Source organism: Scyliorhinus torazame, chromosome 2 (genome assembly GCF_047496885.1).
Source record: "Scyliorhinus torazame isolate Kashiwa2021f chromosome 2, sScyTor2.1, whole genome shotgun sequence".
Lineage (NCBI taxonomy): Eukaryota > Metazoa > Chordata > Chondrichthyes > Carcharhiniformes > Scyliorhinidae > Scyliorhinus > Scyliorhinus torazame.
This window is the reverse complement of record NC_092708.1, coordinates 329,336,572-329,361,950: the sequence shown is the minus strand read 5'-3', so window position 1 is coordinate 329,361,950 and position 25,379 is coordinate 329,336,572. Positions and strand designations below refer to the sequence as shown.

Sequence of the window (25,379 nt, the reverse complement as noted above, 5' to 3'; positions counted from 1 at the left end):
TGGTTTTCACGGTGTTGGTGCGGTTTGGAAACGCTTCCACCCACTTTGTAAAAGTGTCTATGACCACCAGAACATATTTATAGCCATTCCTGCAAGGGGGCAATGGACCTATAAAATCGATCTGGAGGTTAGTCCAGGGGCCGTTAACGGGTCGGGTGTGGCTGAGTTGTGCCTTTTTGGCATATCTATCTGGGTTGTTCTGTGCGCAGATGAGGCAATTCTCGATGTAATGGGATACATCCTCTTTAGGATTAGGCCACCAACAAAGCTGTTTGAGGTGGGCTGCGGTGGGTTCGATTCCCTGGTGTCCATGACCATCATGGAATAAACAGATCATTTGATTCCTACCCTGCTCAGGAACTACATAAAGGGTGTCCTTCAGCACCACACCGTCATGTGTGGTTATGGTATTTCTGTACCTCTCGTATGAGGCTGGAAACTTCCCTTTCACGATTTCAGTGAGAGCGCTATCCTGCTTCTGGGCCTCTACTAGATCTTCGATCCTAGTCTGCGCGACCTGAACTGCACTCACTGGCGCACTCACTGGGGCGCTCTCGGGGGGCTTCCAAAAGTACCCATGCCTGGATCCTGCCTTAGCCAGCGCGTCGGCTTTTACATTTCTGGGGGGGGGGGGGGGGGAACGATGGTGGCTGCGGACTTTTATAATGCCAAACGTCCTGTTCTTGGCTTTTTCCAGACTATGGCGGAGTAATGGGGCTGAGGGGAGGGGTTTCCCATCCGCGGAAACAAATCCTCTTGTTTCCCAGAGGGGCAGAAATTCAGTGAGGCTGTTGCAGACGTATAGACTGTCTGAATATATGTCTGCTGGGCTGGGGAAGGAATCTGGGTGCTCTACAATGTAAGCGATGGCCGCATGCTCTGCTGCCTGCGCGCCTAAATGTCCGGGTAATTTTAATGCGATTTCCTCGAGGGCGCGTCCCTGCTCGTCCTCCACATAAATCCCACAACCTGTTATGCATTGCCCATCCAGGATCGCGGAAGATCCATCCACATAGATCCTAATGGGGTCACACGTGTCCGGGTGAGGGGGTTCTGAGATGGAGTGGCTAGTTTCCTGAGGGGTGTTTTGGCTATAAAGGGGCCTGTATTATGGTGGGGCGAGATGATTTCACACTCATGGGGGGGTTCCGGGGTACTGTAGATTATCCGCTAAGTATGTGTGAGTCTTTGTCCGTTTTACTGTGATGTCCCGTCCTTGTAAGAGAAGGGTCCACCTAGCAGCGCGGATTTGGCTGACGGTACCGTCTTTAAGTCGTCCGTCTAGTAAAAGTTGGGTGGGGGTGTGCTCGGTCAAAATGGTGATGGGGTTCAGTCCGGTAATGTAGGAAAAATACTGGACTGCCCAGAAAACCGCGAGCAGGTGCCTCTCACAGGCTGAAAATTTCTGCTCCACAGCATCTAAAATTCGTGAGGCATAAGCTACGGGTCTTAGCTGGTCGTGCCGCTCCTGCAGGAGCACGACTGAAAGGGTGCGGTTTGTGGTCGCTACCTCTATGGCGTAAGGGGAAAGCGGGTCGGGAACTTGTAGTGCGGGGGCGGCTATGAGCGCCTGTTTTAATGATTCCACAGCCTCCGTATGCTGCGGAAGCCATTCCCAGGGGGCTCCTTTCTTTAGGAGGTCTGAGAGGGGCGCTGCCTTGCTGGTGAAACCGTCAATGTGGTTTCGGCAGTAGCCAACCAGTCCTAAAAACGACCGGAGGGCTGAAACGTGTTGGGGAAGGGGCAATTTAGCGATCGAGTCAATTCTTTTGTGCTCGATCTCGCGTTTGCCATGTGTGATGATAGTACCCAAATATATCACATTTTCTTCCAATATTTGGGCCTTTTTGGGGTTGACTTTACAGCCAATGGAGTGTAGTAATTCCAGGAGTTCGGACAGAAGCTCAATGTGCTCTTCCTTTGTGTCTGTCTGCAGTAGTAGATCGTCTACGTACTGTACCAGACATTCGGGGCGAGAAGATTTTGCTAGTCCATTTGCCAGCTGTCGGTGGAAAATGGAGGGGGAGTTGTGGAAGCCTTGTGGCAGGCATGTCCACGTGTATTGCTGCGCTCTGAAAGTGAAGGCAAATTTATACTGGCACGCCTTTGCCAATGGAATGGACCAGAACCCATTACGGACGTCCAAAACCGTGAAATATCGGGCATGGAGTCCCTGTTTGAGCATGGTCTCGGGACTTGTTGCAACGGTGGGGGCTGCTGCGGGGGTGACTTTATTGAGTTCCCGATAATCAATGGTCAAGCGCCATGATCCGTCGGGTTTCCTTACTGGCCAAATCGGGGCATTATTAGTCGAGGCTACCGATCTTAGGACGCCCTGCTCTAATAAGCTTTCTATGACCTTTAGGATTTTTCCCTCTGCTTCTAGGGGAAATCCGTACTGTTTTGGGGGTCTTGGGTCCAGTCCGGTTATTTGTACGGAACCGGTCATCCGTCCACAGTCGTGTTTGTGGGTTGCAAATGCTGCCCTGTTCTTGTGCAGGACTGCCCTAACCTGTCGGTCCATGCTGAGTGTGGTGGGGTTGAACCAAAACTCGCCTACTGTGCTAATCTTGTTCATGTAATCCCCTATATTGAGTGTTGCGGGGGCTCTAGCGGATTTCGCCGTCTTCCAGACACACTGGTTGACTGGATCGAAAGAGAGGTTGAGAGAGTTCATAAAATCGATCCCTAAAATGTGCTCTGCTGTTGGGGGCAGGTCGACTAACACTACGGGGTGTTTCGTGTTAATAGTTCCGATCTGGATGGGTACAGGGGTCATGATAAGTCCCTGTTGTGAGTGGCCTGTGAAGCCGCTGAGGGTGATAGTGGCTGTGGTGGGCCACGTGTCCTTACCAAGGGTGGAGGAATTTAAGGTTGTGCGGGACCCTCCTGTGTCCCAGAGAAGCTCGATCGGCTGTCCCCTAACCTTTGCTGCGACTACGGGTCGTCCTGACCTATCCCAAAGGGTATCGCAGACCCAGCTGGGGGAGCCTGTACACCGTCAGTCCGTTCCGGTCAAGTCTGTCTGATCGGACTGGGCGCTACCGCTATGTATGGGCTCTGCCTTTTTCTTATTGAGAGTGCCTGTCTGTTGGGTCCTCTGTGGTTTTTTTAGGGGCCTTGCATTCTTTGGCAAAATGTCCCAACTGTCCGCAATTGTAGCATTCTTGCGGTTTTGCTGGGGGGCTGCTCTTTCCCTCGTTTACCCAGGCGGGGTTGTGGAGAGTGGTTCTTACTGCCTGCACGTCTGCGGCGGCTTGGTTTTCCTCGGGGGTTCTAGCTGCTGGTTTACCGTGAGCCGCTTGTTCCCAAACACGGGACAATCTTTTGACCACCCACTTCTCATTATGAGCCTCCTCCGAGGGGTCATAATTACTACAGGCATTCTGTCCTGCATCCGTGGCATGGGAGATAAGGGTGAGGGTCCATTTGGCCATATTGTCTGCGGACAAATGGGCACGGTTTACGTTGCCGAAAACGGCTTCAAAGTGAATCCACAAGCGTCCTGTGAACACTGTGGGGTGTTCAGACTTTTTCTGTCTACATTTATTTAAACCGTCTGCGGGGTCGCCCCGGTTGTACCCGATCGCATCCAGGATCGCGGTGTGCATTTCTGCAAGGGTGCCTCCTCCTACATTCTGTGGGTCGGGAAGGGCTGCTGCGACCGATGGGTCTAAGCTGAGGACCGTGAGTTTTACCTGCTCCTTTTCATCCATGCCGTAATGGTCGCCTGGTGTTTGACGGTGGCAAAGAAATGGTGTGGGTCTGAAGCAGGGAGGAACGGTGTGATTTTCGCACACGCGTCCCGTAATTGGGTCACTGTGAGGGGGGTGGAATACAAGACTTCCGCCTCGTCTGCTGTGGCGGTGCGGTAGTTGTTACAGGGTTCATGGGAGCCTGTATTATCTGCTGTGTGGGGGGTGGGGGTGCTCTCCTCCTTTGGGGTTTTCCCTGCGCACATGCTCCCTGAACATATCTCTGCGCTGTCTCTTGCAGTTCTTCCCAATCAGGGCCGTCTTCCTGGTCTAAACCTTCCCCAAAGGTGTCTTGGAATCCCTTTTGCACAGAAAGCATTGCTTGCAGGTCTGCAATTTGCTTTCTGCACTTTGCATGGTCCAAGGTACTCTGCCTTTGTTCCATTGTTGCAGCGTGGAGCGCTCTCAAGGCTGCCTTGAGATCACTGCATTGTTTCTGGAGCGTCTCTACCTGCTTTTCCGTTTCTTTCTTTACCAGGACTGCACGCTGCGTGTCCTGATAAGCCTTTTCATACTGGGACTGGAAACTACTCAGGTGCGCCAGACAAGACTGGTGACCTCGTTTGGCATCAGCCACCTCTTCGTCCTTTGCTGCTAATTTCCCTTTTAATTCCAAGTTCTCTTTCTCCATTTCGCATACATCGATTTTACTCATACGATGTATGCCTTCCATTTCTTTGCGGAGCGTCCCGACGATCTCCTCTGTGCCTCGCAATTGTGCCAGACAGGACACAATTGCCATCGGCTTGCGCGCTTTTGCTAAACTCTTTTTATGGATCTCTCTCAGGTTCTCCCACCAAGTATGCCCTATGCTTCCGGGACTTGAATCGTCAGTATTGCAGAAATCATTCCACATGGGCCATCCTTTGCCCTGCAGAAATTTGCGAATTTCCACTTCCCAAATGGGACACTGTCCCACTCTAACGCTGCTGATCGATGCGACCGCAAATTCTTCGGGGTTCATGAGGCGCTGCATTGCCTGCATGGCCATCTCTCCTATCTGCTCGTTACGTTCAAATTTGGAACAGGGGGCTAACGTGGTGTTGTAGATGCGGGTACGGCTTGCGCTAATTTCCGAAAATACAGACTTCCGACAGTTTTGACGCAACAAAATCTATCAGTTTTACCTTATAACCCTGTTAGTTACGCATGCACACACACACTTCCGAATTGTGAATTATTAACCAGAACCGCTTTAACACTTGTGGGTTTTTTTGTTTTTGTTTTCGATTGGATTCTAATTCAAATTGTTGGGGTTCTCCCGGAGTGGTTTTCCACTTCTATGTCGGGTCCCGGCGGAGTCGCTAATTATGTTGCTCTTTTTAGCCTTAGTTTATTAGCTCTGATTACGTCACCTTTGCTCACGAGTCGCCAGGTATCTTTCTGATACCGCCACGTGGTTCAAGTTCAAGTTATGATTAATAAGTCAGCACACCGCTTAGCAAGATTGAAATCAACGGTCATTTATTATATACAACAAGTAATGTTTACACAATAATCCTACTATCTATATAATAAACCTATCACTACTGGCAAATACTTAACTTTAGGAAGAGCCCACCAGGTCAGGGAAACAAATGGCTTATCCAATCGGATCTGGCCCACGGGATTCAAAAGGCTGCTACAGGTCGATGGCTAGTAGTCCTTATCAGATAGCGATCGCGGGACTCAAACTTACGGTTGCCGGTTGCTGTTCTTGCGGAGGTCTCGAGCAGGCGAAGAAGGGAGAGAGAGAGCGATCTGAACTTGGCCCCTCACTTTATAGGGCCCAGGGGCTTCCCGCCTCCCGGGGCGGCCCTTGACCCTGAGTCCCAAGTGATTGGACCTGTTCCCAATCACTGGGGTCGATACGTCCAATTGCGCGGCGATTCCCCGATCGGGGGGTGGTCGTTCACCTGCCTGTGTTTCGGCCACTGCAGGCGCCGACAGGTCTGGCCCGGTATTCAATTGCTAATATGTTGCAATTGTTCCCGGGGATAGCTGATTACACTGCAGATGTCTGGGTGGATGGGCTGTTAATAGCCCTGAGTATCGATCTGGGCCAACTTCCCCAGAGCCAAATATGCTATTCTGTCTGCAGCTGTCCGTTTCTGTCTTGTTACCTGCTTTTCCCAGCAGCCTTTCCGGTTAGCCATTTTAAGTCAGGTTTTGGCCAAATTAATCGGGACGCAGCCATTTTACGTGGCTACAACCTCCAATTTTTGCATCTAAATCATTTACTTATACGTTGAACAACTGTGGTCCTAGCAGGGATTCCTGCAGGATATGACTTCCAATTTGCAACTGAGAAGTTTCCCACAACTCCTATCCAGTGCTTCTGATTTTGTAGCTATCTTTCAATCCATTCTGCTACTTGGCCCCTGACTCCAGCTGCCAAATTAATTCCAGAACTACAAATAAAACTAATTTGGGACATTTCCCTTTCGTCTCTCAGCAAAGAATTATATATGCACCCATCACGTGGGGCAGCACGGTAGCATTGTGGATAGCACAAATGCTTCACAGCTCCAGGGTCCCAGGTTCGATTCCGGCTTGGGTCACTGTCTGTGCGGAGTCTGCACATCCTCCCCGTGTATGCGTGGGTTTCCTCCGGGTGTTCCGGTTTCCTCCCACAGTCCAAAGATGTGCGGGTTAGGTGGATTGGCCATGCTAAATTGCCCATAGTGTCCAAAATTGCCCTTAGTGTAGGGTGGGGTTACTGGGTTATGGGGATAGGGTGGCGGTGTGGACCTTGGGTAGGGTGCTCTTTCCAAGAGCCGGTGCAGACTCGATGGGCCGAATGGCCTCCTTCTGCACTGTAAATTCTATGATTCTATGATCTCATTGGCGCTGTAACAAGGGTAATTTATCCACCAACAAGACTATTCACTGTTGAAATTTGACTATAAAAGTCAATCTTTTCACTCACGGGCTGGATTGGCTAAAAAAACAGCCTGTGAGTCTACTTTTCAACTTTAGGCCATGTTTTTCAATGCTCCATCCAACGCCAAAATGACGGTGCTCCAAGCGAGAAAAAGGAATAAGCAAACTTGCATTCATAGCGGAATGTGGGACATTCCAAAACACTTTACAGCTAATTAAATATGGTTATACGGTAGGGAAATTTGCTGCAAATTGTCACTGAAGGTCTACACAAACTGTTGAGATGATTAAGTGACCAAGTGATGTTTTATCAACTTTGTTTGAAGGATAATTATTGGCCCAACAAGTCCATGCCAGCATTCACACCATGAGAATTATTTTAAGAATTTGTTCATGGGATGTGGACGTCACAGGCTGTGCCAGTATTTATTGCCCATCCCTAATTGCTGCCCTTGGGGAGGGGGGGCAGTTAAGAGTTAATCACATTTCTGTGGGTCTGGAGTTACATGTAGGCCAGACCAAGAAAGAACAGCAAATTTCCTTCCGTAAAGGACATTTAGTGAACGAGATGGGTTTTTACAACAATCAATCATCAATGGTTTCATGGTCATCAAGCAATAGGGTAAACGGCAGAACTGATTAAACAACTTATATTTATATAGCATCTTTAACATAATAAAATGTCCCATTGCACTTAATAGGATTGTCACACAAAGTATGATACTGAGACACAAAAGACATCAGGTCAGATGACCCAAAGCTTGGTTGGAGGTACATTTTAAAGTGAGTCTTAAAGGAGGAAAGTGAAACAGAGAGAGACAGGCGGGTATCCCAGAGCTTGGGGTCTAGGCAAGTGAAGGCCATAGTGGAACAACTAAAATTGGAGACATACAAAAAGTGCAGAATTAAACAAACACAGATGTCTAAGGGTTGTGAGGCTGGAGATTACAGAGATAGGGAGGTCATGGCCATAGAGGGATTTGAAAACAAGAGTGAGAATTTTAAAATCAAAATGTTGCTTGACTGGAGACCAATGTAGTTCAGCAAACCCAAAGGGATAAGAAACAGGACTTGCCCTAAGACACAGGCAGCAGAGTTTTGGATGACCTCAAGTTTACAGTGAAATTTGAGACACCAGCCATGAGTGCACTGGAATAATTGAGTTTAGAAGTAATGAAGGCATGTATGAGGGTTTCAGCAGATGAACAAATGACAAATGGGATGATGGTGCAAGGCAAAGGGGATGGCAATGGATTAGGCAAAAACAAAAAAAGATGGATCCAGAGGAGCTGTAGGTGGCAAAAGCAGAATCATGAACGGAATCTGTCTGAACAAATGGGAGCAGTGATTATGACTGGAAATTAAAACGCCTAATTCAAGATGTGCTGTTCCTGAAACTTCCACTGAACTTCACTGGAACAGTGATGGATGCAGGAGGCAGAAGGGTCAGAATGGGGAGTGGGGCAGAGATTTGTATAAAAAAGCAACTGGAAGTGTACTGATCCGAAATTGCTCAAAGCAAATACAACCTATGTTTGGTATTTCCAATGTAGATGAGGCTGCATTGTAATTCAGGAGTCCAGCATCGGAATTGATGAGTCCAGCATGCTAAATTACAAGCAATAAACATTAATTGTGATTTTAACTGTGAGGAGTGTTTGGGCCCTGAAGGATAAAAAAGGTGAAAGGGCAAAAGGTAGATCTCCTGCACTTGCAATGAAAGGTGCAGTGGGAAGGGAGACCATGTGTTGGGAAATAAAAGAATGGATTTGGATGTCAGAAGAAATGACCCTTTCAGACAGTTGAAAGAGGAGGGAAGGGGATGATATTTTGGTGGTGATTTCATCCTGGAGGTGCCAGAAATGGCAGAGGATGATCTATTCAATATGGAGGCTGATGGGGTAGAAAGTGGGAACAAAGAAACCATATCATGGTTCTGAGAAAGGGCAAATGCAACAAGTGATATTTCCATGCTTTTCTGCTGAAAAACCCTAATATTTTTCTTCTAGCCTTTTACGTGCATTATGGCAACTGGATAGTTCCTGTCAGAATAGTTTTGTTAGGTTTGTTTCAGGACCACAATGCAAGATCTGAAAACTTTAAAAAAACAAACTTCACCAGCTCAGGGGCTTGTCATTTCCTTAGAGCTACCAGCAATCTGAAAATTAAAATACCTCATGGGGTGCAAATCAAACATTGGAGGCTGCAGTTCTGCCAATTCAATTGCAGTAATTCCAACTGCCCAGATATCACAGAGTTGGTTGTATCCACCATTCTTTTCTACTGCAGCAACTTCTGGAGCCATCCTATAAAAGCAAATATGGCTATTAGACTCAAAAAACAGATTTCAACAACATAAATAATTTACTAGTTGAGAGTCGGTTACAATGTTATTTTTAATATATTTATAGAAATGTGCATGCTATCAATAAATGAGCTCGGAGGGCAGCACGGCGGCGCAATGGTTAGCACTGCAGACTCTCAGTGCCACAGTCCCAGGCTCGATCCCGGCTCCGGGTCACTGTCTGTGTGGAGTTTGCACATTCTCCCTGTGTTTGCATGGGTTTCGCCCCCACAACCCAAAGATATACAGGGTAGGTGGATTGGCCACGCTAAATTGCCCCTTAATTGGAAAAAATGAATTGGGCGCTCTAGATTTATAAAATAAATAAATAAATCTCTGCAAAATGCACAACTATTGCAAATTAGTCGGTTGTGAAATTTAGTTTATGGATCCTCAAAAATGCAACATACTGATGTTCAACTGAGTCACGAACATTTACCCGATTTATTCAGAGTACATTATCTTTGGATAGCTCAATCAGTTGATAAATGTAAATTGAACCTTGCATGTATTGTGCAGGATCTTTTCCTACAAAACATGTTTGAGGAATTCCACAAATACAATATTTACAGTCTCATTTGTGCACTTTTGTTCATTGACTGTAGGTTAAGGAGAAATTCCACACATGATCAAATTAATCTATTAATTTGTTAGGCTGGATCAATTTTGAATACTGGACAAAGATTTAAACTTTGGTTGAAACTGTAAATTAAGTTTAATACTCATGATTCATAAATTTTCACTTGGAATGACTTTGTTGTGCACAAATATCCATGACTGCAGTATAAGTGATGTAGTATTTTAAATACGCCAATTTAGTTCCATATACTTGGTGAACAAACATTTCTGAAAAGGTAAACTTCCAAGAGAACATAACGATGCAATAACTGATTTATTAGAAGTCAGAAGTATGCAACGGATTTGTAAAAAGAAGATTGTGCCTGACTAATCAAACTCAACTTTTGATGAACAGAAATGTTGTCAATATAAATTTTAAGAGAAAGTTTGACAAGTCACCACATAAAAGGTGATTTTTTTTAAAATGGAAGTCCTATGGAGTAAGAGGGTCAATATCCAATTGGTAAAACCTGGCTTACAGCCAAACAACACAAAATGTTTTTTCTTCGGATTGCAGTTTGTTAGTCAAGGGGTCAATGCTCTTTTTGCTATATATAAATGCCTTGGATGGACTTCCGGGTGCGGCGATGACCAGCTGAGTCGCATGTTTCGGCAGCTCCCTGTGAAACGGACTTTTGGGCTCTTGATAGGAGCCCCAACGGCAATTTTGACGGCTAAAAACACTGTGCGGTAAACCAGAAGGGAATCCCCCCTGGATACGGATGGAAAAAGGAGGAGAGAGTGGCCAGATTGCAGTGGATCCTTTAGAACAGCGGCAAGGAAGGCAAGCAAAAACCAAGATGGCGTCGGAAGGTGGCAGTTTAACATGGGGCCCTGAACAACAAGAGTTCTTGAAATGCTGTGTGGAAGAGATCAAAAAGGAAATGAAGAAAGAGCTGTTGGCCCCGATACTACAGGCGATCGAAGGGCTAAAGGAGGAACAAAAGACCCAGGAGCGGGAGCTTCGGGTCGTGAAGGCAAAGGCAGCCGAGAATGAGGACGATATACAGGGCCTGGTGGTGAAGACGGAGACGCAGGAGGCACATCAGAAACGATGTGTGGAAAGGTTGGAGGCACTGGAAAACAACGCAAGGAGGAACAACCTGAGGATTCTTGGTCTTCCTGAAGGTGTGGAGGGAGCAGACGTCGGGGCATATGTGAGCACGATGCTGCACTCGTTAATGGGAGCGGAGGCCCCGGCGGGTCCGTTGGAGGTGGAGGGAGCATACCGAGTGATGGCGCGAGGACCGAGAGCAGGAGAAATTCCCAGAGCCATAGTGGTGAGATTCCTCCGTTTTAAGGATAGAGAAATGGTCCTTAGATGGGCGAAGAAAACTCGGAGCAGTAAATGGGAGAACGCGGTGATCCGCGTTTATCAAGACTGGAGTGCGGAGGTGGCGAGAAGGAGGGCGAGCTTTAATCGGGCCAAGGCGGTGCTTCATAAAAAGAAGATAAAATTTGGAATGCTGCAACCGGCAAGACTGTGGGTCACATATCGAGGGAGGCACCACTACTTTGAGACGGCGGATGAAGCGTGGACTTTTATTGTGGAAGAAAAACTGGAATGAGCGGGTTATTAAAAAGAACGTTCGAACAAAGTGGTGGGGCGAATGTGGGGGGCAAAGAGGGGTTTTATGTACTAATCCTGCGATGTGGTAACTTTTCTCTCTCCCACAGGTGGTGATGGGGGGAGGAGGGGAGGTGGAGGAGATGGGGCGTTGGCCATTGGGGGCGGGGCCAAGGGAGAAGCGCGGGCTTGGTTCCCGCGCTATGATAATCATGGCGGGAATAGAGAAGCAGGAAGGAGGGGGCGTCGCACGGTGCGAGCCGAGGTCACGGGGGGAAGCCGAGGTCAGCCAGAGTTTGCTGACTTCTGGGAGCAACATGGGGGGAGTAATTACGCTAGCGGGGGGGGGGGGGGGGGGGGAATTACTGGGTTGCTGCTGCTGGGGAGAGGGGGGAGCTGGTATGGGAGAGGATGGGCGGGGGGGCACCGCCTGGGGGAGATACAGCTGTGTGGGAACCGGGTGAGGAGCTGGAAAAAGGTGATGGCTAATCGACAAGGGGGGGGGGGTAGGAAGCCCCCCAACTCAGCTGATCACGTGGAACGAGAGAGGGCTGAACGGGCCGATAGAGGGCACGGGTACTCGCACACCTTAAGAAACTTAAGGCAGATGTGGTTATGTTACAGGAAACGCACCTGAAACTGATAGACCAGGTTAGGCTACGCAAAGGATGGGTGGGGCAGGTGTTCCATTCGGGGCTAGATGCGAAAAACAGGGGGGTGGCTATATTAGTGGGGAAGCGGGTAATGTTCGAGGCAAAGACTATAGTGGCGGATAACGGGGGCAGATACGTGATGGTGAGTGGCAAACTACAGGGGGAGACGGTGGTTTTGGTAAACATATATGCCCCAAACTGGGATGATGCCAATTTTATGAGGCGGATGCTAGGACGCATTCCGGACCTAGAGATGGGAAAGCTGATAATGGGGGGAGATTTTAATACGGTGTTGGAACCAGGGCTGGATAGGTCGAAGTCCAGGACTGGAAGGAGGCCGGCAGCAGCCAAGGTACTTAAAGATTTTATGGAGCAGATGGGAGGTGTAGACCCGTGGAGATTTAGCAGACCTAGGAGTAAGGAGTTCTCGTTTTTCTCCTATGTCCATAAAGTCTACTCGCGAATAGACTTTTTTGTGCTGGGTAGGGCATTGATCCCGAAGGTGAGGGGAACGGAGTATACGGCTATAGCCATTTCGGATCACGCTCCACACTGGGTGGACTTGGAGATAGGGGAGGAAACAGGAGGGCGCCCACCCTGGAGAATGGACATGGGACTAATGGCAGATGAGGGGGGGTGTCTAAGGGTGAGGGGGTGCATTGAAAAGTACTTGGAACTCAATGATAATGGGGAGGTCCAGGTGGGAGTGGTCTGGGAGGCGTTGAAGGCGGTGGTTAGAGGGGAGCTGATATCAATAAGGGCACATAAAGGGAAGCAGGAGAGTAAGGAACGGGAGCGGTTGCTGCAAGAACTTTTGAGGGTGGACAGACAATATGCGGAAGCACCGGAGGAGGGACTGTACAGGGAAAGGCAAAGGCTACATGTAGAATTTGACTTGCTGACTACAGGCACTGCAGAGGCACAATGGAGGAAGGCACAGGGTGTACAGTACGAATATGGGGAGAAGGCGAGCAGGTTGCTGGCACACCAATTGAGGAAAAGGGGAGCAGCGAGGGAAATAGGGGGAGTGAGGGATGAGGAAGGAGAGATGGAGCGGGGAGCGGAGAGAGTGAATGGAGTGTTCAAGACATTTTACAAAAAATTATATGAAGCTCAACCCCCGGATGGGAGGGAGAGAATGATGGGCTTCTTGGATCGGCTGGAATTTCCCAAGGTGGAAGAGCAGGAAAGGGTGGGACTGGGAGCACAGATCGAGGTAGAAGAAGTGGTGAAAGGAATTAGGAGCATGCAGGCGGGAAAGGCCCCGGGACCGGATGGATTCCCAGTCGAATTCTATAGAAAATATGTGGACTTGCTCGCCCCGGTACTGACGAGGACCTTTAATGAGGCAAAGGAAAGGGGACAACTGCCCCCGACTATGTCTGAAGCAACGATATCGCTTCTCTTAAAGAAGGAAAAGGACCCGCTACAATGCGGGTCCTATAGACCTATTTCCCTCCTAAATGTAGATGCCAAGGTCCTGGCCAAGGTAATGGCAATGAGAATAGAGGAATGTGTCCCGGGGGTGGTCCACGAGGACCAAACTGGGTTTGTGAAGGGGAGACAGCTGAACACGAATATACGGAGGTTGTTAGGGGTAATGATGATGGCCCCACCAGAGGGAGAAACGGAGATAGTAGTGGCGATGGATGCCGAGAAAGCATTTGATAGAGTGGAGTGGGATTATTTGTGGGAGGTGTTGAGGAGATTTGGTTTTGGAGAGCGGTATGTTAGATGGGTGCAGCTGTTGTATAGGGCCCCAGTGGCGAGCGTGGTCACGAATGGACGGGGATCTGCATATTTTCGGCTCCATAGAGGGACAAGGCAGGGATGCCCTCTGTCCCCATTATTGTTTGCACTGGCGATTGAGCCCCTGGCGATAGCGTTGAGGGGTTCCAAGAAGTGGAGGGGAGTACTTAGGGGAGGAGAAGAGCACCGGGTATCTTTGTATGCGGACGATTTGCTACTATACGTGGCGGACCCGGCGGAGGGGATGCCAGAAATAATGCGGATACTTGGGGAGTTTGGGGATTTTTCAGGGTATAAATTGAACATGGGGAAAAGTGAGTTGTTTGTGGTGCATCCAGGGGAGCAGAGTAGAGAAATAGAGGACCTACCGTTGAGGAAGGTAACAAGGGACTTTCGTTACCTGGGAATCCAGATAGCTAAGAATTGGGGCACATTGCATAGGTTAAATTTAACGCGGTTGGTGGAACAGATGGAGGAGGATTTCAAGAGATGGGATATGGTATCCCTGTCAATGGCAGGGAGGGTGCAGGCGGTTAAGATGGTGGTCCTCCCGAGATTCCTCTTTGTGTTTCAGTGCCTCCCGGTGGTGATCACGAAGGCTTTTTTTTTTTTTTAAAAAGGATTGAAAAGAGCATCATGGGTTTTGTGTGGGCCGGGAAGACCCCGAGAGTGAGGAAGGGATTCTTACAGCGTAGCAGGGATGGGGGGGGCTGGCACTACCAAGCCTAAGTGAGTATTATTGGGCCGCTAATATTTCAATGGTGAGTAAGTGGATGGGAGAGGAGGAGGGAGCGGCGTGGAAGAGATTAGAGAGGGCGTCCTGTAGGGGGACTAGCCTACAGGCTATGGTGACAGCCCCATTGCCGTTCTACACCACAAGCCCGGTGGTGGTGGCTACACTGAAGATTTGGGGACAGTGGAGACGGCATAGGGGAAAGACTGGAGCCTTGGGGGGGTCCCCGATAAGAAACAACCATAGGTTTGCCCCGGGGGGAATGGATGGGGGATATGGAATGTGGCAAAGAGCAGGAATAACGCAACTGAAAGATCTGTTTGTGGATGGGAAGTTCGCGAGTCTGGGAGCGCTGACCGAGAAATATGGGTTGCCCCAAGGGAATGCATTCAGGTATATGCAACTGAGGGCTTTTGCGAGGCAACAGGTGAGGGAATTACCGCAGCTCCCGACACAAGAGGTGCAGGGCAGAGTGATCTCAAAGACATGGGTGGGGGATGGTAAGGTGTCAGATATATATAGGGAAATGAGGGACGAAGGGGAGACTATGGTAGATGAACTAAAAGGGAAATGGGAAGAAGAGCTGGGGGAGGAGATCGAGGAGGGGCTGTGGGCAGATGCCCTAAGCAGGGTAAACTCGTCGTCCTAGTGTGCCAGGCTAAGCCTGATTCAGTTTAAGGTATTACACAGGGCACATATGACTGGAGCACGGCTCAGTAGATTTTTTGGGGTGGAGGATAGGTGTGCGAGGTGCTCGAGAAGCCCAGCGAATCATACCCATATGTTTTGGTCATGCCCGGCACTACAGGGGTTTTGGATGGGGGTGACAAAGGTGCTTTCAAAAGTAGTAGGAGTCCGGGTCGAACCAAGCTGGGGGCTGGCTATATTTGGGGTTGCACAAGAGCCGGGAGTGCAGGAGGCGAGAGAGGCCGATGTTTTGGCCTTTGCGTCCCTAGTAGCCCGGCGCAGGATATTGCTAATGTGGAAAGAAGCCAAGCCCCCGGGGGTGGAGACCTGGATAAATGACATGGCGGGGTTTATAAAGCTAGAGCGGATTAAGTTCGTCCTAAGGGGGTCGGCTCAAGGGTTCACCAGGCGGTGGCAACCGTTCGTCGAATACCTCGCAGAAAGATAGACGGAATGGGAAAAAGAAGGCAGCAGCAGCAGCCCAGGATCGGGGGGGTGGGGGGGGGGGGGGAGAGGAGGAACCAGAAGGACTCTCAGGGTTGTTAATATATACTGTATAGTATGTATAGGTCGTTGCTACAGATAATTATATATTGGACTGTTAAATTATATTTTTGGAGAGTGTTACTTGTGACAAGGCAGTTGCCAATTAGGGCTAGTTTTCATTTTTGTTATTTATTATTTATTCTTTTTTTTTTTGTTTATAAAACAGGTCATTGTTATTTGTGTTGTTATAATATTGTGTAAAGGATGCACAATGTACTGTGTTGGTTGACCAAAAATTTTCAATAAAATATTTAATTAAAAAAAAAATGCCTTGGATATTGAAATATGGTGCAAAATTTCAAAATTTGCTGTAATACCACTTAGAGTGGGAAACAGGGAGGGTGAGATGAATTGTCTCCAACAGAACAGAGATAGGTTAGCAGAACGGGCAGACAAATGGCAGTTGGGATTTAATACGGATAAGTGTGAGGTGATGCATTTTGGCAAAAGGAATAGCTCCCGATACACTTAATAACACAATTCTACAGAGTGCACAGGAACAGAAGTATGTGAAGGTGCATATGCATCAATTTTTTTAAGGTGACAGAACATAGTGAGAGTGGTTAACAAAGACTATGGGATGTTGGGCTTCATAAATTGTGACATAGGGATACAAAAGGAGGAAAATTATGCATAAACCTATGATTTAATTTATTGTCACATGTACCGAAGTACAGTGAAAAGTATTTGTCTGCGGCCCAGGGAATGTACACAGTACGTACACAGTAGACAAAAAGAATAATCAACAGAGAACATTGACAAATGGTACATCGACAAACAGTGATTGGTTACAGTGTGGAACAAGGGTCCAAACAAAGCATAAACCTTTGGTTAGTCCCCAGCTAGATTAATGCAACCAGCTCTGGTCACCATATTTTCGGAAAAATATGATGTTTCTAGAGAGGGTGAGGGGAAACTTACCCGAATGGTTTCAGGGATTAGTTAGGTTAGGATGGAGTTGTTCTCTTTGAAGGGGAGATTTGATCAACATGTGCAAAACTATGACCAGTTTATTAACTGATGGCACAAGTACTAGGGGACACATGGTTTTGAGGAGAGAGATGGGGAGGGATTGGGTTTATGCAGTGAGTGGAAATGACCTGGGTCTCATTGCCTATGAGGGTAGTGGAAGCAGACATAATCAATGATTTCAAAAGGAAATTGGATGGGCACCTGAAGGAAACAAACTTGCAATTTTGGTGATCAAGCAGGGAAGTTGAGTTGATGGGTTGAATTCCCCCCCGCCCCCCCTTCTGTGCCATAAATTATCCTATAACTTAAATATCACAGTACATGTTTACAGTTCAAGGTAATGTCTTTCTATTAAGGTGGATGTGTATAAGATTATGTTTAGCCCAGTTGGCTGAAGACTGGTTCATGATGCAGAGTGAGGCCACTCCCGTAATGGCGGAGGTTATTCATGAAGACCCCACCTTCTCAACCTTGCCCCCCGCTGAAGGTGTGGTGATTTTCCGGTTAAACCACCACCAGTCAGCCCCCCACCCCCTCTCAAAGGGGACAGCAGCCTATGTCATCTGGGACTATTGCGACTTTACTTTTAATACAGTTCAAATTATTTGCAACTTGAGAGTTTAAACACACTAACTGATTGATATCATTCAACCACCTAACTTTTGGATTTGTTGTACATCCTCACCATCTTTATTTCTACAGCATACAGTGACAGACTGGGTCCATTGACTTTAGAAATGCACATAAACACGAGGTACAAATTATTTTATTACCAGTATGGGGTTCCAATGAAGGACTTCCTTTTAGCGATAGTAGCAGTTATTTTTGCTGCAACACCAAAGTCAGCTGAAATGTAAAATCAAAGTACATAAACTTCAACTTGCTGCTTTCCAATAAGTATTGGTCAGGGCCATTGATTTACAGTGACTGACTAAGTCAAATTAATGGCCTGGATTTTCAAGTCAGTGGTAAAGAGATGAGTGCCCACCATCGACCTCTGAAACACATCCCCACAAAGATTAAATAGCTCTAAAAAATATTTTCTTTATTCTGATGTCATTTGAATTTGGCGGCAATCAAGTATCTACAGTGTCCAAAACAGGAAAAACAGTTTGATCAGGTAATCAGATTGAATTCTCACAAATAGCAAAAAAGTAAAAGGCAGTGCAAATTATTCACATTTGAGTCATAGCACAAAAAGGGAATTAAAGACTGGAAAGTGGGCACAGGGTTGAAGAAGCAGCTGAAATGCCAAAACAAGTATTAAAATTATTTTTAAATTTGCAATTTTTAAATGTTAAATCAAGGGAATGGGACTCCACACTTTTTCCATGGCAAGAGTGGTTGTTTAGCAGTATTGATGATTTAGCGCTGTAAAACACAGTGACATACACCTCATTCAATAAGGCTCAACATTTTTCTCTACAGCAAGATAGTATATACATAGTTATTGTTCATGCTGAACCAGCAACTGCATTGTTTTCTTCTGTAACATGTGCAACAGCACACCCTGTGGAGCAGCAGGACATCACTGATGGCAAATTCCAAATTTAACTATGCACACAAAGATGCCAGAAGTTGCAGTCCGCTGTATACAATAACAACTGCTAAGGATAACAATTTTGCCATCATTATAACTGCAAGTTCTAAAAAGTTCTAGGCTTTAATTTTCTAGTCCATCTGAGTCAAGAGTGCTTTAGGGATTGCACTAATCAATCTAGAAGGAAAGAAATAGGGCACTACCAACTTAGGAAAGAAATAGAAGAGTATGCCATTCAAGCCTTTGAACCTGCTCTGTCATTTAGTAAGATCATGGCTGAACCTGCATCTCAACACCACCTTTCCAAACTAGTCACATACCTCTCGATTCCCTCAGTATCCAAAAATCTGTCAAATATCTATCTTGAATAGGTGGGGTTACTGGGATAGGGTGGAGGCATGGGCTTAAGTGGGGTGCTCTTTCCAAGGGCCGGTGCAGACTCGATGGGCCGATTGGCCTCCTTCTGCACTGTATGATTCTGTGATATGGTTATATGAATATAAAGTCATAACAGCACAGCAGGCCACTCGGCCCATAGAGTCCATGCTGACTTTCTGAGGAGCAATCCAGTCAGTCCCACCTCCCCCTTCTCTATCCCTGCAGCCTGCACGTTTATTTCCTTCAAATGCCCATCTAATTTTCTTTTGAAATGATTCATCCTTGCTTCCACTGCACTCAGTTCCAGGTCATTAGGTGCATTAAACAGTTATTCCTCACATTCCTCCCTGCATCTCTTACCCAAAATCTTAAATCTGTGTTTCCTAGTTCTTGTACCATCAGCCATGCGTTCTTAGCTAAACCAGTCATAATCTTGTACACCTCTATCAGTTCACTCCTCACTCTCTTTTGCTCCAAGGAAAACAACCCATAGTTTCTTCAACCTCACAAATAAAATCCCTTGAACAATTCTAGTAAACCTCCTCTGCATTCTCTCTAGGCCCCTCTCATCATTCCCAAAGTGTAGTGACCTGAACTTTGTTCAGCATAACTTTCCTGCTTTTGCACACAATATCTCTAATCATTAAATCAAAGATCTCACATGCTTTATTAGCTCTTCTTTCAATATGCCCTGCCACCTTCAAAGATCTATGCAATTGCACCCAGAGGTCCCCATGTCCATGCACACTCTTTAGAACCTGTGCCATTAAGTCTACATTTCCCTGTTCCTCCTTCCAAAATACATCATCTCACACTTCTCTGCACTAAATTCGATCTGTCCCTTGTCTGCCCATTCTGTCAGTCATGGCTGATCTGATTGCGGTCTTTTTCCTGTCTGCCCTTGATAAACCCTCAACTCTCTCATGGATCAAAAATTATTCAATGACCACTGCTCTCTGTGGAAGAGAATTTTAAAGACTGACCACCCTGAGAGAAGAAATTCCTCATCTCCATCTTAAATTGGAGACCCCTTATCTTGAAATGATGCTGTCTAGCTCTAGTTTCTCCACAAGAGAAAACATCCTCTCACATCTACCCTGTCAGGTACCTTCAGAATTTTTAAATTCACACCTCATTCTTCTAAACTCCCAATGAGTAAAGGCCTAACCAAGAACCATAGAAAGGTTACTGCACAGAAAGAGGCCATTCAGCCCATTATCTGTGCTGGCAAAAAAACTAGCCTATCATTTTAAACCCAGTGTCTTCATGCTCCCTCTAATCCTTCATCCTTCTACCAATCACCTTAAATCTATGCCGCCTGGTAACTGACCCCACAGCTAGGGGGAAAACAGGTCTTTCCTGCCTACCCTATTTAGGCCCCTCATAAATTGTACATCTCAATTAGGTCACCCCTCAGCCTCTTCTGTTCCAAGGAAAGCAACACTAGTCTATCCAATCTTTCCTCAAAGCTGCAATTTTCAAGCCATGGAAACATTTTAAAAAATCTCTTCTGTTCTCGCTCCAGAGCAAATATGTCCTTCTTGTAACGTGGTGGCCAAGCTGTACCCATTCAGCCCATCGAGTCTGCACCGGCTCTTGGAAAGAGCACCCTACCCAAGGTCAACACCTCCACCCTATGCCCATAACTCAGTAACCCCACCCAACACTAAGGGCAATTTTGGACACCAAGGGCAATTTATCATGGCCAATCCAAAGTATGCATTCAATTGCTCAGCCATTTCTTTGTCCCTTATTATACATTCCCCTGTTTCTGTCTGTAGGGGGTCTACCTTTGTTTCTGTCTGTAGGGGGCCTACCTTTGTCTTTACCAATCTCTTTCTCTTCACATATCTATAGACACTCTTAGTGTCAGTCTTTATGTTCCCTGCAAGCTTACTTTCGTACTGTATTTTCCCCTTCTTAATCAATCCCTTGGTCCTTCTTTGTGAATTCTAAACTGCTCCCAATTCTCAGACCTAATATTTTTCTTGGCCAATCTGTATGCTTCTTCCTTGGATCGGATACTATTTCTAATTTCCTTTGTAAGCCATGGGTTGGCCCTCTTACCATTTTGCTTTTGTGCCAGACAGGAATGAACAGTTGCTGCCGTTCCCCCATGCGTTCCTTGAATGTTTGCCATTGCCTATCCATTGTCACCCCTTTAAGTATCTATATCAAGGCAAACTCACGCTTCATATCGTCCTAGTTTCCTTTATTAAGATTCAGCACCCTAGTCTCCGAATTAACTACCTCACTGTCCATCTTGATAAAAAATTATATCATGTTATGGTCGCTCACCCCAAGGGGTCTCGCACAGCCAGATTGGCAATGATTCCCTTCTCATTACACAGTACCCAGTCTAAGATGGCCTGCTGTCTAGTTGGCTCCTCCACATACTGGTCAAGAAAACCATCCCGTATACACTCCAGGAATTCCTCCTCTACGGCATTGTGGCTAATTTGATTTGACCAATCTATGTGCAGATTAAAATCACCCATGATCACCGATATTCCCTCATTACATGCATCTCTAATTTCATGTTTAATATTATCCCAACAACCAGACGGATTCCCAGTTGAATTCTATAAGAAATATTTGGACTTGCTGGCCCCGCTACTGATGAGAACTTTTAATGAGGCGAGGGAAAGGGGGCAGCTGCCCCCGACTATGTCAGAGGCAACGATATCGCTTCTCCTAAAGAAGGAAAAAGACCTGCTGCAATGCGGGTCATACAGGCCCATTTCCCTCCTGAATGTGGATGCTAAGATCCTGGCCAATGGCAATGAGGATAGAGGATTGTGTCCCGGGGGTGGTCCATGAGGACCAAACTGGGTTTGTGAAGGGGAGACAGCTAAATACAAATATACGGAGGCTGCTAGGGGTAATGATGATGCCCCCACCAGAGGGGGAAATCGGAGATAGTGGTGGCGATGAATGCCGAGAAAGCATTTGATAGAGTGGAGTGGGATTATTTGTGGGAGGTGTTGAGGAGATTTGGCTTTGGGGACGGGTATATCAGGTGGGTACAGTTGCTGTATAGGGCCCCGATGGCGAGCGTGGTCATGAATGGACGGGGGTCTGACTATTTTCGGCTCCATAGAGGGACGAGGCAGGGATGTCCTCTGTCCCCGTTATTGTTTGCACTGGCGATTGAACCCCTGGCCATGGCACTGAGGGGTTCCAGGAAGTGGAGGGGAGTACTATCTCTATATGCGGACGATTTGTTGCTATATGTGGTGGACCCGGCGGAGGGGATGCCAGAGATAATGCGGATACTTGGGGAGTTTGGGGATTTTTCAGGATATAATCTGAACATGGGGAAAAGTGAGTTATTTGTGGTGCACCCGGGGGAGCAGAGCAGAGAGATAGAGGATTTACCGTTGAGGAAGGTAACAAGGGACTTCCGGTACCTGGGGATCCAGATAGCCAAGAATTGGGGTACATTACATAGGCTTAATTTAACACGGTTGGTGGAACAGATGGAGGAGGATTTCAAGAGATGGGACATGGTGTCCTTGTCATTGGCAGGTAGGGTGCAGGCAGTTAAAATGGTGGTCCTCCCGAGATTCCTTTTTGTGTTCCAGTGCCTCCCGGTGGTGATCACAAAGGCTTTTTTCAAAAGAATTGAGAAGAGCATTATGAGTTTTGTGTGGGCTGGGAAGACCCCGAGAGTGAGGCGGGGATTCTTGCAGCGTAGTAGGGACAGGGGGGGGGCTGGCACTACCGAGCCTAAGTGAGTACTACTGGGCCGCCAATGTTTCAATGGTGTGCAAGTGGATGGGAGAAGGGGAGGGAGCGGCGTGGAAGAGAATGGAGAGGGCATCCTGCAAGGGGACTAGCCTGCAAGCAATGGTGACGGCGCCGTTGCCGTTCTCACCAAAGAAATACACCACAAGCCCAGTGGTGGTGGCTACATTGAAAATTTGGGGGCAGTGGAGACGGCATAGGGGAGGGACGGGAGCTTCGGTGCGGTCCCTGATAAGAAACAATCATAGGTTCGTTCCGGGGAGAATGGATGGAGGATTTGGAGCAGGCAAAGAGCTGGGGTAGCACAATTAAGAGATCTATTTGTAGATGGGACGTTTGCGGGTTTGGGAGCGCTGACGGAGAAATATGGGTTGCCCCAAGGGAATGCATTTCGGTATATGCAATTGAGGGCTTTTGCAAGGCAACAGGTGAGGGAATTCCCGCAGCTCCCGACGCAGGAAGTGCAGGATAGAGTGATCTCAGAGACATGGGTGGGGGACGGTAAGGTAGCGGACATATACAGGGAGATGAGGGACGAGGGGGAGATCATGGTAGATGAGCTGAAAGGGAAATGGGAAGAAGAACTGGGGGAGGAGATTGAGGAGGGACTGTGGGCGGATGCCCTACGTAGGGTAAACTCATCGTCCTCGTGTGCCAGGCTAAGCCTGATACAATTGAAGGTGCTACACAGGGCGCATATGACTGGAGCACGGCTTAGTAAATTTTTGGGGGTAGAGGATAGGTGTGCGAGATGCTCGAGAGGCCCAGCGAATTACACCCACATGTTCTGGTCATGCCCGGTACTACAGGGGTTCTGGGTGGGGGTGGCAAAGGTGCTTTCGAAGGTGGTGGGGGTCCGGGTCGAACCAAGCTGGGGGTTGGCTATATTTGGGGTTGCAGAAGAGCCGGGAGTGCAGGAGGCGAGAGAGGCTGACGTGTTGGCCTTTGCGTCCCTTGTAGCCCGGCGCAGGATATTGTTAATGTGGAAGGAAGCTAAACCCTCGGGGGTGGAGACCTGGATAAACGATATGGCAGGGTTCATAAAGTTAGAACGGATTAAGTTTGTGTTAAGGGGTTCGGCTCAGGGGTTCACCAGGCGGTGACAACCGTTCGTCGACTACCTCACAGAAAGATAGAGGGAATGGAAAAGAAGTAGATAACAGCAGCAACCCAGGGGGGAGGGGGAGGAATCGGACGGACTCTCAGGGATGTTATTGTATATGTATAGGTATTTGGTATATGTAATTGTATATTGGATTGTTGGACTGTAATTTTGGAGAGTATTTATTTTGGACAAGGCAGTTGCCATTTAGTTTTGTTTTTCTTTTGTTATTGTTTATATATATTATTTATTTGTTTAAAACTGGCCACGGCTATTTATATTGCTTTATTGTTGTGTAAAAGAAACACTACGTATTGTTATGTTTGGCCAAAAAACTCGAATAAAATATATTTTAAAAAAATATATATATATTCCCAACATCACCACTGCAGTTTGGGGGTCTATATATGACAGCCACTAAGGTTTTTTGCCCCTTGGTATTTCTCAACTCTACCCATACAGTCTCCACATTGTCAGAGCTAATATCCTTTCCCACAACTGTGTTAATTTCCTCTTTAAGCAGCAGTGCCACGAAACCATCTCTTCTTTTATGCCTGTCCTTCCTAAATACGGAATACCCAGCGACATTCAGTTCCCATCCCTGGTCACCCTGCAGCCATGTCTTCGGAATCCCAATTATATCGTACCCATTTATATCGATCTGCGCAATTAGTTCATGCACTTTATTGCAAATGCTCTGTGAATTTAGGCACAGAGCCTTTAAATTTGTCTTTTTCGGGGTGGCAGTGGTTAGCACTGCTGCCTCATGGCACCGAGGTCCCAGGTTCGATCCCGGCCCTGGGTCACTGTCATGTGGAGTTTGCACATTCTCGCCCTGTCTGCGTGGGTTTCGCCCCCACAACCCAAAAGATGGTAGGTGGATTGGCCAGACTAAATTGCCCCTCAATTGGGGAAAAAAAATATTGGGTACTCTAAATTTATATTTTTTTAAAGTTTGTCTTTTCACATTGTTTGTCTTGTTCCCAATATTGTTCTTTTTTGCCCTGTTTGAATTTTGCCCTTGGTTTCTCCACCTATCAATCACTTTTCTTATTCCCTTTTCTACCTTTTGTTTTAATTCTTTGCTCCCTCTTTCTGTGACTCCTTACATAGGTAGGCATCCCTCCCCCTGGCATATTAGTTTAAACTCTCCCCAACAGCACTAGCAAACAACCCCCCTAGCTTGGTTTGCCCTCCTCAAATACATTACCTCACACTTCCCCGGATTGAATTCCTATTTGTCACTTTTCCACCCACTCAACCAAACCACTGATATCATTCTAGAGACAACAGCTATCCTCTTCACTATCAATTACACGGCCAAGTTTTGTGTCATTTGCAAATTTTCCAATCATGTCACCCACATTTAAATCCAAACCAATTAATATATACACAACAAACAGCCAAGAGCCCTAATCACCACCCTGTGGAACGCCACCAAAACTATTTTCCATTCGTAAAACATCCACCGACCATTAACTTGTTTCCTGTCGTTGAGCCAATTTTGGTTCCAACTCGACCATTTCCCTGCATCCCATGGGATTTCACTTTTCGGAAGTCTGCCATGTGTGACCTTGTTAAATGCCTTACTGAAATTCATATAGACAACATCCACTGTACTATAAAGCCACCTTGTTCCTTTCACAAAAAATTGATTAAGTTAGTAAAACACGATCGTCCCCCAACAATATATATTGATCATATCCCTGAGCAATTATAGCCTGGCCAATCCACCTATCCTGCACATCTTTGGGTTATGGGGATAAGATCCACACAGACAGGGAGAATGTGTGAACTCGTCGACAGTGACCCGGGGCTGGGATCGAACGTTGGGATCGAACCCGGGTCCTCAATGCCGTGAAGCAGCAGTACTAACCACTGCACCACCGTGCCGCCCACTCTCTACTGCTTTTAACCCAATTCTGTAATACCCCCACTCCCACCTCTTTCATTTTCTCCATCTCTTTTAAATGAAGTGTGCTATTTAGTTTCCAACCTTGGTCAATCTGCAACATGTCTCTGTAACTACTATTAGATCAACCAATTTGTGTTATTAATTCATCTAATTTGTTGCAAATGCTTTACATATTTAGACACATTGCTATTTGCAATTTTTCTATATTTTT

At 47.0% G+C, this 25,379-nt stretch overlaps 1 protein-coding gene across 3 annotated transcripts in view; it reads right to left on the bottom strand.

The window, feature by feature from the left end:
- The window catches only part of map4k5 (mitogen-activated protein kinase kinase kinase kinase 5), a 309,224-nt gene that overhangs the window by 151,925 nt on the left and 131,920 nt on the right, over nucleotides 1-25,379 (bottom strand). For all 3 annotated transcript variants that reach the window (XM_072489787.1, XM_072489786.1, XM_072489788.1), the window contains 2 exons: nucleotides 17,260-17,332; nucleotides 8,792-8,923 (listed from right to left, as the gene is read on the bottom strand). In XM_072489787.1, the coding sequence (XP_072345888.1) occupies nucleotides 8,792-8,923; nucleotides 17,260-17,332 (205 nt within the window). The remainder of the gene's footprint in view (nucleotides 1-8,791; nucleotides 8,924-17,259; nucleotides 17,333-25,379) is intronic.